General features: G+C 35.9%; 1 protein-coding gene across 26 annotated transcripts in view; it reads left to right on the top strand.

The window, feature by feature from the left end:
• AFDN (afadin, adherens junction formation factor) overlaps positions 1-11,787 on the top strand; it is a 91,252-nt gene extending 79,465 nt beyond the window's left edge. For 7 of the 26 annotated variants that reach the window (XM_060753729.2, XM_060753727.2, XM_060753734.2 and 4 more), the window contains 5 exons: positions 852-887; positions 2,633-2,767; positions 3,795-4,308; positions 7,153-7,234; positions 9,754-11,787. In XM_060753729.2, the coding sequence (XP_060609712.2) occupies positions 852-887; positions 2,633-2,767; positions 3,795-4,308; positions 7,153-7,234; positions 9,754-9,898 (912 nt within the window). In that variant the 3' untranslated portion in view covers positions 9,899-11,787. The remainder of the gene's footprint in view (positions 1-851; positions 888-2,632; positions 2,768-3,794; positions 4,309-7,152; positions 7,235-9,753) is intronic. The other 19 variants (XM_060753744.2, XM_060753743.2, XM_060753749.2 and 16 more) reach the window with 11 other exon arrangements.
• The last annotated feature ends 3,167 nt before the right edge of the window (positions 11,788-14,954 follow it).

Here is a 14,954-nt window from a genome sequence, read left to right as displayed (position 1 = left end):
GGAAGAGGTGTTCAGGAAACTTTTTCCTAAGAATTACAGTCTTAGAAACAGGTTAAAATTTCTCTTATATTTACTTTACATTAGGAACTGTGTACTTAATATTGATAAATGATAAGATTATAAGTAGTAGTTGATTTCAAAATTTATTTGCCTCTTAATTGTTTTGCATATTATGTTTATTGTGCATCTATGAAAAGCATTTGCTTTTTAAGGCTACGTTTTTATGCATTTCCCACTGAAAGCATTGGATTTTCTTTCATTCTTTTGCTTTATTTTTTGTTGAGCTTAATTTTTCTACTTTGCAAGTTTAAACTGATTAAATGAGGGCTAAATGATTTCTTCACAAACTAATTGTACTTGTTGCTAATACTGCTTTTTTAACCAACTTTTAAAGTAGTCAGTCATCTAGCAATTTAATTTTAAAAACCACACCATAACCTTTGTTAGATGACATCTCTATTGCATAATCTGATGCTTTTTTAAAAAAATGTAACTTCTAAATTTACTTTGCACAGTGTTAAAACTACAAAAACCACTATATCTTTAAAATTAGGTAACTAATTGGGTACTTTTTCACAACAGAACACTGCCTTGATGTTGTTTACATCATTATCTGCACACATTGGATGTGTTCTGTATCTTTAAAGATCCAGTTCATAGAGGAAAAATAACTTTTTACTTATTTATTTGGATATGGTCACTTACTTTATAGCAGAGAATCAAACACTGCTTTTTCTTTTGATACAGCTGTGGTAACAAATCAAAGAAAAATGCTTTTGGCATAGTACAAATCTAAATTTACCCTTATTTTCACTGTGCATCTTTCTTTTTCCTTCTCTTATTACCTGCAGCAGACTGCTATGCCAGCAATCTCTGTTCTAGATTTGGTATGTTCTTATTTCTTTCTCTTCAATGCCTTTTCCTTGCTGCTTTTTTTCTTTTATTTTCAATGGATAATGATCCAATATGCATTGGATACTTCACAAGCTTTAAGGCAGGGTGTAATGTATTAAATTAGTTGTATGTAAGCACACACTTGTTGCTGGAGGTATGTTTCTAACTTTTATTTCCATTCTTTCTTTAAATATTCTGTTCTGGTTGCATCTTTGAGTTGTTTGCAGCTGTGACCTAATGCAGTTAAAAGAACCATATCTTTGCATTAACAGAAACCTAGTAGTTTGAAAACATTTTATGTGGTGAGACTTCATGGTTCTCCTCCTTTTTGTTGTTACACCTTGTATCCCATACGTAAATGTGTTCTAAGCATTCTAATATCCAGTCTGAAAAAATCATTTTCTAAGCTCATGATAGTTTTGCATAGTTTGCCCTTCACATCGGTTTTCAAAACAGTTCCTTTTAACCCTTTTATTTCTTGAAATGCCACATCTATATAATATTTTTAGAATTTTGGTAGTTATTATAGATACCTATACAACATATTTCCTTTGTTACACAACTAGGTTGTTAAAATTGCTGTAGTAGAAAAGCAATATAGTCCTAAAGTGATGGCATTGGGATAGAGAGAACAATGCACCTTTGCAATCTTTTTATGATATTGCCCGGCTACTATATGAGACAGAAACAAGATTCATTATATTCTGATCATGTCTGCTTCCTTTTAACCCTTTAAATACATGATTTATCCAATGAAATCCAATGAAAATCAGATTACTGTATTGCGCTTTTGATCATCTCTTTCTCAAAGTGTTATGCCCTTTGAAAAAGAAAAAAAATGTGGCTGGGTATTAAAATTAATACATTCTTTCCTGTCTAGGCTTTCAGATTTTGTATCCCACTGATTTTAAGGGAAGGTGTTTACACATCTGTTTAAAATTCTCTTGAAATGAACTTAAAATTCTACCCATCTTCCCCACCCTTGTTTAAATTTTATGTATTTATTCTTTTAAAATTTTAAAAAGACACCACTTGCTGCAAAATGTTGATTTTAACAATTTGTCACTGTGGGACATAGTCCAGGAGTTCTCCTTTATTCTTCTATGATGTTTTTTAAAGATTCAGACTTTTCCAAGAACGCATTTTGAAAGATTTTACAGCAGTACATGTTGATCCAGGTGTATAAATATGTCCGGACTCAAAATGTAAGAAATAAGTAATTGCACTCTCTAGGGTAAATTACATGATATTTTCCCACATTAACATAACTGCTAAATGTTCTGTCATTGTAGATATCCTTGTAAATCTTTTATTTGAGAATAATAATAATAATTGATGCTTGCAGAGTTTGAATAGCTGCTTGCTGCCTGGACCAGACCAATCGTAGTGCCAATTATTTTCCCCAGTGGGAAGGGGAAATGTTTTTTCAGTTAAGGATTTGCATGTCTCTTCAGAAGAATAAATATAAAATATCTAATTTGGCCATTAAAGAAGCATGATAGGATAGAAAGCAAGTGCAGACTACTCACATTTTTTGTAGAGACCCATTGCCAATCTAAGGCTATAAATAGCTGATAAAAATATATGTTTTTCTTTGATTTTAAAGTAGTGATAAAATGTTTTCAACAGTAATAGTGTTGGGCTTTCCACTTTTAAGAAAATCAAAAATGCCTTAGTTGTCCTGAGGAGGATTATATGGGTTTTATTTGGGGGGAAAATGAAGACAAATCTTTGTTAGCTACAGGACGAAGAGCGCAGACGGCAGCAGCAGTTAGAAGAGATGCGTAAACGGGAAGCAGAAGACAGGGCCAGACAAGAAGAAGAGCGTCGGCGCCAAGAGGAGGAGCGAACAAAGAGAGAGGCTGAACAAAAGGTTATAGTTTCTAAGTGAAGCAAGATATCTTTGTATGCTTCACCTCATTAACTTGAGGAATAGTGATTTGATTTTAATAATGGGTGATGGGGCCACTGTAGTGATACCAGTGTCATTGGTTCATTAAATATCAGGCATGCTAAGTTGTGGATAACACTATTTTGATAGCATATAACATACTAGATCTGGACATTGCCTAAAACCAATAAGCAGATTTTTATTTGTTTTCTTGTAACTTCAAAGAAGACAAAATATGTACAGTGGGAAAGAATGGAAGAAAAAAATTAACAATTTAGTGATAGATTGAAGGGTCACTGAATTTAAGTGAACTGCAGGTTTTATAAATAAAGGTAGGATTATTTATTTATTTATTTCATACGCTTCTATCCCGCCCTTCTCCCCACAAGGGGGACTCAGGGCGGCCTCACATAGGCATCAGCGATGCTTACAACATATATATCATAAGAATAACAGTTAAAACAGTAAACACATTTTAAAACATTGTACAAATCAACCAATAAATTCATTTAACAATAATATTAGCATGCCAGTAAAACCAAAAATCAAGCCGGGAATCCAATATCGCAGATCCTAAGTTCCTTTTCCTATTTTCACTATAATCTAGTCAAACGCCTGGCCCCAGAGCCAGGTCTTCAGTTGTCTTCTAAAGGACAGGAGGGAGGTGGCCAACCTGATGTCCTTAGAGAGGGAGTTCCACAGATGGGGGCCCACACAGCAAGAGTGGTGGGATCAAGAGCAGGGCCTCTCCTGACGATCTTAAGCTTCATGATGGTAAGGGAAGAATCCTACAAATAAGAGGGAGGAATCCTACCAATCTTCCCTCTTAATCTCCTTAAAATATTTGGAAATCCATCATAAATTGACTGTTTCCAATGCAAAATGCACTGTAGCCAAACAATGTGTTGAAATAACACGGCCTTTGGGGTCTTCCATGAATGACATTATACCCCTCTTAATTATAATGTTTGTTATTGTTGAGATATTTCTGTCTTCTTTGGATCTGCAGAGGCGACAGGAAGAAGAATATTACAATCGCTTAGAAGCTGAAAGGCGCCGTCAACATGATGAAGCAGAACGAAGATTGCTGGATCCCGATGAGCCTGGTCTGTACAGACCTCCGCTTCCACGGGAATATGAATTCCCATCCCCACCCCTTTCATCTAATGCTCCTCCTCCCCCACCTCAGCGAAACACCTCTTACCTCAAAACACAGGTCCTCTCCCCTGATACGGTTTATACTGCCAAGTTTGTTGCATACAGTGATGAGGAGGAGGAGGACTCCTGTCTAGCAGCAGGTCAGGATAAGTACTCCGGTACAAGAAAATCTTATGGTGACCTTCCTCCTGCCACCCTTAAGCCACAGCAACCCTCGCGCCAGCCACGCCCAGCCTCAGATGGCATCTTTCTTTCCAACTCATTCCAGTCATCCTCGGTCAATGCCAACAGTACTACTTCCAAAACCAGCCAGCCCCCTCCCCTACCAAACAAACCGAGTTTCATCAGCCCCAGCAAACCAAAAGGTAGACTCAAAATTTTCATTAAGAATATTTCTGTATGAAACTCTGCATATTTCCACTATGGTGTTCTAAAAAAAATCACTTCCCTGATTACTTCTTACTTGATCACTATACTCGGCACGGTGATCCAGATAATATCCTGCTTTTAAATTCTATTTTTCACTGTGTGCTCTTTCTATTTTCTTATCAAACTCTCCAATTCCTACTTTCATATAATGAAAGCAGAATGATTCCTTTTCAATCAACTAAAAGTACTGTTGGTTTTGGCTTTTGTTCTGTATCTCTTTCAGTGACTTCTTTCTTTTCTTCATTGGGTCCGTGGTGTTTTTTCATTTCTCAGTCAGCCACATGCTTCTCATGACAATAGGACATGTGTGTCATATATTTTTAATGGGCAGAAATGTATCCTGTGCTTATTTGTCATGTAAAATAGTGTGCAAATTGCTTCAAAGTTGATCATCTCAAATAGTTTAATTTAAAATTCTAGGTGTATGTTTGGAAAAAGCAGAGCTACACAGTACTAGCAAGTTGTCTGGATCTTTTTAGTACAGATGGCCTAGTAGGGAAGCACAAACCTGGTTTACCATTAGTAGTGTTTTTTTCCTTTTTTTTCCCTTAAGCCCCCCCCCCCTTCCTTTCATTTCTTTATTCCCTGTGTTACAAACACAAAACAACTGAGCATATCAGCAAATATTTCCACAAAAAAAAATAACACACAAGAATTGGAATGCAACCGTAATATAATTGGTAGGTGGTTCTCCTTTGGCAACTGGAAACTAGTTTTTCAAACCTGTTACTTTTTCCTTTTTCTTCCATCTTAATTTTTGAAGTAATTTTTTCAGATTTTAACTTTTTTTTCCACTCCTTGAAATACCATGTACGGTAGAAAAGAGGCTTGTCTATAAAGATTTGTTAGCTATATCCCTGTGTTCTCTGTTTGCTCTATCCCTGTGTTCACATGGGAGCAATTGTTATTTGAAAATGTTGATACTCTCCTCTAATCGTCATGGTATTCAAGGTCAAGAAAAATTTCTCATTCAGGTAACAGAATCTCACCAAAGTGAAGGAGGCATAGAATATTTATCCCACAATGAGAGCTGAAGTGTGGGCATGTTTAGTATTTTAATCACAGTAATGCAAAGTGTTGTGTCTCCTGTTGGTAATGTTTTTAAGCTTAGAGGCTTTCGAAAATGCATTACCGACTAATTGTAATCTTTCCCCAAGCAACAAGTACACCTTGAGACTATATTAGCTCTTTGTTCATATAATACCAGAGTTTACATTTTCAAAGAGTTAACATCTAACTATCTAATTTAAAGAAACAAATAATGCAATTTTTTGGAAAATGCTGTCTAATTTTGATCTTTACCTCAGTCCATGAACCATAAAATGAATTCCACACATTGTTTCATTTTTTAAAAAAAATTATAGAACAGATCATATATTCCATATGAACATTCAGTCTTTGAAGCCTGCCTGCATAAAGTACAAAGCTCTTTGCACAAAATCTTCATTAAATAGCTTGTTATTGTTCCATCTCATTAATTCTTACATTTCTGTCCTTAAATGTGCATTAACATTTGCCAAATTGTGCTTTTGCAAAACTGAAATTCCCCCAGCTCCTTCCACTGGATCAGTTGAGATCACTTCAAAATTTTAGGGCTGTCCAAAACTTGTGAAGGATTAAAATGTGGCCAAGGATCATTGTATTTGGGCAGCAGATTTGTCAGCATTGGCTTTAACATTTGGCATTTTGGACAATTAAAGTTGTTACAGTTATTTTATTAACGTACAGGATACATTATGTTCATGTTTATTGAGAATTAAATATAGCAGCATTCAATTTGTTATTTCCTGGATTATGTTACTAGAATTGCATTCTTAGATGATAATCGATATAATACATTATCGTGTCCAAAACACAAGCTTTCATTTTCAGTACTCAACAAGTAAAAATTACTAATGGAAGGAGCACGCATTTGTTTTTGTGTAGATTGAGGCTCGCAAGAAAAACACATGCAGTATCAAGAGATTAAAAATTAACAGTTCAAAACAAAAGTTTTTGTAATAACAGGCTGCTTTCAGCAATTGTACAACTAGCAAATGAGATGAGCATTTTTAAACATTAGTCCACAATCGGTATTTAAATTAGAAATGATGTGTTTAATCTTGTGGCCTTTGGAGAAGATCAATCTGCTTTATAAGATTTTTTTTTTGTATGAGAACAAAGTATAAAGGTGCAGTGCTGGAGCATGTATACTTAAAATACTCTTACATGAAGAGAACAGTAATTCTCAGAGTATGAGTAACAAAATTATTAAGCTTTGCTTTTTGATTATGTGAGTAACACATTTAACTATCATGAAAACATTGTCATAGGAAGACATGTTTCCATTCTCTACATTTTTCATCTAATAATTTGGTCAGTGGCAGTATTCAAACTGAAGTTCTAGATTTTTGCTGCAGGTAGAAGCATCAGGTGTCTTTTTTTTACTTAGAATGCAATCCTCCATCCAAACTGCTTTAGGTTAGAGTGTGTTCCTTTGAGATTTGAACAGTCTAACTACAGGATTTGCATTGTGGTATTCTTTATCAGTTCTATATATGTACTTTATTTTATCCTTCCCATATTTAAAATTGAAATCACAAGGCAAACACCATTTGTCATTTTGGTTTATTTTCAGTAGAATGTGTCTTTCACTTGGATATGGAATCACCTTTAAAACATAGGAAACATAATCTGAGTTACTTTACATTGACCTAAAAGCACTGCACCTTTTAGGGGGAAAAAACGCTTGTATCATTGAACTAATCTTTCAACTGTCATTTTACTTTCTTTTGCAAAAGGCATAAACTACACTGGATCTACTGGAGCAATTGTGGGCTCACATGAATCTTATCAAGACCCAAGAGAGAAAAACTCAAAAAGGTAAAATGGAAAGAAATACCTTAAATAATATTTATGGGATTTTTATATATTCTGTTTCAGAATTAAATTTGTTATTTATTTTATTTCAGTTACTTTTACCCCGCCCTTCTCACCCCCGAGGGGGGACTCAGGGCGGCTTACAAAGGAAGGCACAATTCGATGCCTATATCAAATATACATACATACATAACAGCACTTAAACAATTAACAAATTAAAATAATCAGTACATAACAATACACGAACACAATAGTAAACTAATCCTATGCTCAGCGCTCAGAGTAAGGCAAACATTTTAAGATTTTCAAATATCAACAATGTAGTGTGTGCTCTAATACCTATAGAAGAAGTTTAGAGATAATCGTACTAGTTTTGTCATGATTAATGTCAGTTAAATATTTTAGTCTTAATTTGGCAGATTCTCATATACCATCCAAGTGAAATAACAATTTATCCAGAGATAGTGACAACTAGTAGTTTAAATTCACTCAGTCTGAATTGTAAATAAGTAATCCAAGATACTGAATCTATAGGTAAAATAGGTTCAGCACCTTGTATATTTCCTTTAAGATTATCCAGAGACTTGAGCAGATCCACTATTCTAATTAAAATGAGACCCACCAGCTGTTAATGGGAACCATGGTTTCAGTGAATGCCTAGGAGATTTATGTTACAATTCTGTGAGTTGACATGCCCACCTCACATTGTCAGTAGGTTGCTAGTCTCACTTGTTTGAGTCGCAGAAACCAAGAAGAAGAATGACAGATTGCATTCCTGTAATAATATTCCAGGTGGTGTACATCTAAATGAAATCAGCTAAAACATTTCAGTGAACATAGCTAATTAGCAGAAAAGTATAAACAACAAAATCCAAAAATACAGAAGAAGAAAAGTGACAATGATAGTCGCACTTTGCATCACATGTTGTGGTTTAGTTGATCTTGAGAGATCTCAGGTGCAGGCAAAAGCCACTCTCCTTCTTGGTCATTTGGAGAGCAGGGGCAAAAGGCAATAAAAGACAGATATATTGGGAACAACATCAATTAAAGTTGTTTCAGATGTCCAGGACTTACTGGGAAATTCAATGTTTTTTCTGTAAGAAAGGAGCAGTTAGCTTTGCACAGTACAGACTTATTTGAATATTAAGGGAACATATGCTTCTGTTGCTGTTGGCTTTGAAATTTTATTGCCTGCCATTTTTGCTCTTTGTCCCTGCTCCATACATGGCATTTATTTATTTATTTATTGCATTTATATACTGCTTTTCCCACCCTGGGGGGATTCAATACATCAAATAAATGGCAAAATTCAATGCCTCGCATACAATAAAAACAGTTTATCACACATCTAAAACAATATCATATAGCTATAAATTAACCATTAAAACTATAAACCAGGGGTCCTCAAACTACGGCCCTCGAAGGTCATTTACCCGGCCCTCGCTCAGGGTCAGCCTAAGTCTGAAACAACTTGAAAGCACACAACAACAACCCTATCTCATCATCCAAAAGCAGGCCCACACTTCCCATTGAAATACTAATAAGTTTATATTTGTTAAAATTGTTCTTCATTTTAGTTATTGTATTGTTTTTAAGTGTTTTTTGCACTACAAATAAGATATGTGCAGTGTGCATAGGAATTCATTCATTTATTTATTTTCAAATTATAATCTGGCCCTCCAACATTTGAGGGACTGTGACCTGGCCCTCTGTAAACCATTAAACATAAAACATTTTAACATTGCACTGATCCCGAGGTTGTCATCCCTCTGCTACATTATTGTTGTCGCATAAGGAGGATTGGTTTTTGCCTAGATCATTCCAGAACAACTGAATTACAGGTGTTTGGGAGCAATTTTGTCCACAGTACCAGCCACTTCACCATTTCATATTGAAACAAGGATCCCAATAAAAGTGCCAGCCATGTCAACTAGAAAATTCTCCACTAATTTAAGAACCCTTTCTGTTGTGTAAAGCTTCTCTTGGCAAACAGATTTCTTGGCCCCACTGCTGACAATCAAAGCTTCATTAAGAAATTACATGATCCTGATGTCCCCTTCAATTAGTTACAGACTTTCGACTTTCTCATTTGTTGAAAATACTACGAATACAAATACTACAAATACTACAAGCAAATGCATGATGTATTTTGCTAGTAAAAGTATAATGGTTGACACTTTTTCAAGTGATCCCGAAGTGCTTCAAAGTAAATGTCCTGGGATTTTCCAATTATCATATCCAAGACTAGCTCAGCCAACTTTGCCAGGAAGACTAGTGGGAAGCAAAATGACGAATAGCCTGACAGAATCGCTGAATTATATCAGGTATAAAAATTTGAATTCAATTTTCAGTTTAACAAGTCAACAAGAAAGATCCTTTGTAATTAGATTTCCTTGGAAATAGAACTCATTTACTTCTGAAAGATTTAAACATATGTGAATTAATGGAAAGCAAGCAGAATCTCTAAGTGCATTGCATTGCAGTGTAAGTTCATAATGTTGAAGCATGTATTTGTTTTGCAGTCAAGATGCAGAGTTACCTGGTGCACCAGAGAATCTGACTTTCCGAGAACGACAAAGACTTTTTTCCCAGGGCCAGGATGTCTCCAATAAAGTAAAGGCATCTAGAAAATTAATGGAATTGGAAAATGAGTTAAATACAAAATAGGATAAAAGGCACCTTAACAAAAGCGGCCAGAAAGATCAGCAAGGGACTAGGAAAGGAGCTGTTGAAAAAGAGAGAAGCGTCGTCTGGCAAACAGGATGAAAGTTGGACTGTTTGACATTTAGTCATGTTTCAGTAGCAAAGACAAAAAAACCCCCCTAAAAGCATTATTTACAAAGAGCTTGTGGTTTATACAATTAAAGCACTGTATAATATATTTTAATTTTATGAATCAAGTGTCATTATATCCTTTCTCCACATCCTTTTAGTTGTTTTGAGGTTTAGCTATTTTTGCAAGTCTTGGTTGCTTCCTAGTCTCTTGCAGAAACACTTCGTTTGCTGCTAATCAGAAAAAGTGGCAATAGCTTGAACTGCCCAAACTAATCTCTGCACTGGTTTATTGTTCTGTGTGGTTTCTGATACACAGTTTAGGGTGTAATACACATTCAAGGGATACTGAGAATTGTTCATATATATTATTAGCATATCATTGAAAGTTGGTTTTTAAAAAAAAAAACCTTTACACAGCTGAAATAGCACTATTAGAGCATTCAATCCTCGCACACAGTTGTTATCTGTATCATAAAGTGCTTTGGGCATGAAATAATTAACTTATACTGGTGGCAGTCCAGTAATATGACAAGACAGCCACCTTGATTTTTTTCACCTATTTGTCCTTCATCTCTACACTGAATTGTAAACCACTTCTGAAACTTGAGTTTTGAAAAAGAGGGTTGTGAAACATAAATGATAAAGCTTGTGTGTGTGTGTGTGTGTGCAAGTAAGTGTAAAAGAGAGAGATGAGGCAATGTTTTGAACTATTTAGAAACACTAGAAGCAATAGGAATAAGCTTGTTCTGGTAGCTCCATTGTAGCCAAGTCCAAACCAAAGTTAAATATTCCTGAAAGGACTAGAAAAATTGAATAGTTAGCATTAAATACTACTTGGAGAATGGAGTATGGTTGCTGTGGATGGTATAAAAAGAAAGTATTGTCTGTCAATAAGAATTTCACTAAGGTGTCCTGATAGTGCTTTGTCCTCAATGTATAGTATCCTCTTGCTACATACTACAGAAAATGTTGGCAGTTCAAGCTATTTTTTACACTACATTGCAGCATTATTTAATTTTAAATGGTTGAAATCTTTTTTTCCATTGTTCCTTCAGCTGTGTGTGTATGACTGGTGTTGAGAATAAGGACCTCATCAGAGTTTGTTTCTCATTGTATGATGTTTAAGAACAATATATTATATTGTGATTCTAAGCAAATTTTCTATTTGATGAAGCCCTTAATTGGGTTTTAGATAAATTTTTTCTGTATAATATGTTCTCTTATAAATATATATTTAGGGAATTATGCACACTTCCAGATGCAGAGGGTAGACTTTCACTGCCTTAGGAATCACTTTTAATAAGTTGTATGATAAAAAATAAATGCAAGTTAATGATATTAAAATTGGAGTGTAAATATTTTTTTTACGTATTTCAGATTTCTTATTTGAAAGTGTGCTTTTACCGTTCACCTGTTAAATATGAAGTAGGAGATTAAATTGGTTGAAAGTGTTAATGAAGGATCTGCATGCTTGCGATGTCTGTTAATCAGGAGAAGCAAGCTTTCCCCAATTTATCTTGAGAACACTAGATATTCTGTGGCTGGAATATTACTGCTGCTAGAACCTAAGCAAAGAAATATCACTTAACTGTGGAGTGGATATGACCGCTGTTGGGCATTCAGGCCACCTGTGAATATGAGTAAAAGTGCTTTTCATAACTGTTTGTGCATTACTATGGGAAAAAAACATCAAAACTGCTGTAGTTCCCCATTTCTACTGTATTTCACTTGCAACCTATTTTTAATAAACTTTGTATTGTATTTAACTTTGCACTGTATAATGTCTGTACAGAGAGTATTTGTTCACATTACACACGTGCACACTTTTAATTCCGATGGCAATCTCACAAGAGAAAGGATTCTGTCTGTAATGTTTAAGGTGGTATTTCTTATCTTTACCATCTTTCTATCCAGGTTAGCTCAATGATGAACAAACTATAAACTGAGTTACATTGAAAGTTCTGTTAAAACAAATGGGATGTTATTTATTTATTTATCATTTAGTACGCTTATATACCGCTCCTTTCAGCCCAAGGGTGACTCGGAGCGGTTAACAGTAGACAACAATTTGATGCCAGAACAGTTACAACAATTAAAACAATCATAAATACTATTAAAACACTAACAGCAATAAAAATATAAAAACCATACACAGCATTAAAAAAATTATCAAAGCGTCTCCGTAACCAATCATTGTCCAGTTGCATTGTCAGTTGTCCATAATATCAAATATCTATGCAGTATTTGGGAAGGCCTGCTTGAAGGGACAGGTTTTCACCTTTCTTCAAAAGGTCAGGAGGGAGGGGGTGATCTTATCTCTCTAGGCAGGGAGATAAGATCACCCCGGTAGTCGAGGGGCTACCGCTGAGAAGGCCCTGTCTCTTGTCCCCGCCAGATGCATCTGTGAGGAAGGCGGGAGCGAGAGCTAAGATCCCCAGAAGATCTTAGCATCCTAGATGGTTCATAAGGAGAGATATGCTCATATAGGTAAGTTGGACTGAAACCATTTAGGGCTTTATAGGCTAAAGCCAGCACTTTGAATTGTGCCCGGATGCTTATTCACAATTACTTTGTCCTTTTGAGTTCAGTGGAATTTAAATGTGACTAACCGTCTGAAAATGCTTCTTTAATGGCTGGTCAGTCATGCTTTGATTCAAGATATGAATCAGGAGAAAAGAATCCCAAGTTTTCTTATTCATTTGTAATAGTTTTTTGGTTTTTGTTACATTTGAATATCTAAAAGTTTAACATGTATCTTATTTTAAAATATTTTGGGATTCCTGTAAAGTTACATATTGATTCACATATTACAGCCATTTCAAAAAGTAAGGATAGAAAAAACAGTGCAACAAATTACAATTAAGAATCAATAAAGCAATTTACTGTAATGCCAGGTGACAGTTAAATAGATGTCAGAGAATATATATTGGAGGCTTTCTGAGAAAGGGTTTTACATAAATTTAGGGAGACCAGAAGGAAGCGCCCATATGAACTTCTCTCAGACAATTGCTTTCAGGACACAATACCTAGGTGGAAAATGAAATCTGATATAATCGGAAACTAAATTCATGTAAGAATCTCATTTCAGAAATGAACACATGAGGTACAGATGAAAATAAAAGCCATGCCTATTTGACATTTTCTTAACACTTGTTGCACTATGCTGACAATTTTGAAAAGTATATAGTTATGTTGTATTGTCAAAGGCTTTCACAGCCGGAATCACTGGAGTGTTATGTGGTTTCACCTGTATCTATGGCTGGCATCTTCAGAGGATCTGATGGTGGTAAAGCAAGGAGAATCTCCAGGGTGGGAGAAAGAATGTCTATTAAGCAAGTGTGAAGGGTCCAGTTAGCAAGCCTGATTTGCAAGTGTTTGAGTGGGATCCATTCATTAGTATGTGAGTAACTGAGAAGATTGCTTAGTGAACAGCGAGGGCATCCGCCTAGAAGTAGCCAGGTACGTTTATGCTATTATCTCTGTATACTTGTATATGCTTGTAAACCAGTGTGCTTAAGCATATGCCATTTTGTCCTTTCTGTCATTGTGCTTTTATAAGATATTTGACTATTAACTATTACTCAGCAAAAAAGGGTAGTTTACATTGAACATATACACGCACAACAATCAGTGTGTGAATCAAACCAATCCAGATAGCCATAATAAAATAGGTATATCAAAGCAGTTAGATTTTAAAAACTACATCAAAAGTATAAAAACTGCCTAAAAGTATTTTGTTGCCAAAACATCAGCAGAATAATACCAAGTATATCAGTGTAAGGAGAAATGTCCATATTGAAGATCTCTCTCAGACAGCCACATAACTTCAGATGGCAAAGGTATCTGTCAAAGAACCTTGGCTGAATCATAGAATTATAAAGTTGGAAGAGACCTTATGGGCCATCCAGTCCAACCCCCTACCAAGAAGCAGGAAAATTACATTCGAAGCACCGTCGACAAATGGCCATCCAGCCTCTGTTTAAAAGCCTTCAAAGAAGGAGCCTCCACCATAGTCAGGGGCAGAGAGTTCCGCTACTGAACAGCTCTCACAGTGAGGGCGTTCTTCCTATTGTTAGGTGGAATCTCCTTTCCTGTAGTTTGAAACCATTGTTCCGTGTCCTAGTCTCCAAGGCAGCAGAAAACAAGCTTGCTCCCTCCTTCCTATGACTACCTCACCCTCACATCTTGATACATGGCCCTCATCATGTCTCCTCTCAGCCTTCTCTTCTGCAGGCTAAACATGCCCAGCAATTTAAGCCGCTCCTCTCAGGGCTTGTTCCCCAAATCCTTGATCATTTTAGTCACCCTCCTCTGGACACATTCCACCATGTCAACATCTCCCTTCAATTGCGGTGCTCAGAATTGGACACAGTATTCCTGGTGAGGTATGACCATGGCAGAATAGAGGAATAGCATGACTTCCCTGGATCTAGACACTAGACTATTTATGCAGGCCAAAATCCCATTGAATTTTTAGCAGCTGCATGACATTGTTGGCTCATGTTAACTTGTTTTCCACAAGGACTCCAAGATCTTTTTCACACATTGCTATCGAGCCAGGCACCTCCCATTCTGTATCTTTGCATTTCATTTTTTTCTGTCTAAGTGGGGTATCTTGCATTTGTTTCATTTTGTTAGTTTTGGCCCATCTCTTCTGTTAATATCGTTTTGAGTTCTGCTCCTGTTTCCTGGAGTATTGGCTAACCCTTCCAATTTGGTGTCGTCTGCAAACTTGATGATCATGCCTTCTAACTCTAGCCCTTCATCCAAGTCATTAATGAAGATGTTGTACAGAACTGGGCCCAGGACAGAACCCTGTGGCACTCCACTCCTCTCTTTGTTGAGCTAAATATAGCCTTTCCTTTGATCCATTGATATTTTTATTTCCCTTTATTTCCCTTTTCCTGCCCTTTTCCTGGCTCTACAATATTTTTTTCTTAGATCTGAC

The sequence above is a fragment of the Anolis sagrei genome, chromosome 1, assembly GCF_037176765.1.
Source record: "Anolis sagrei isolate rAnoSag1 chromosome 1, rAnoSag1.mat, whole genome shotgun sequence".
Classification (NCBI taxonomy): domain Eukaryota; kingdom Metazoa; phylum Chordata; class Lepidosauria; order Squamata; family Dactyloidae; genus Anolis; species Anolis sagrei.
Note: the sequence above shows the minus strand (reverse complement) of the source record. Positions and strands in the feature narration are given on the sequence as shown.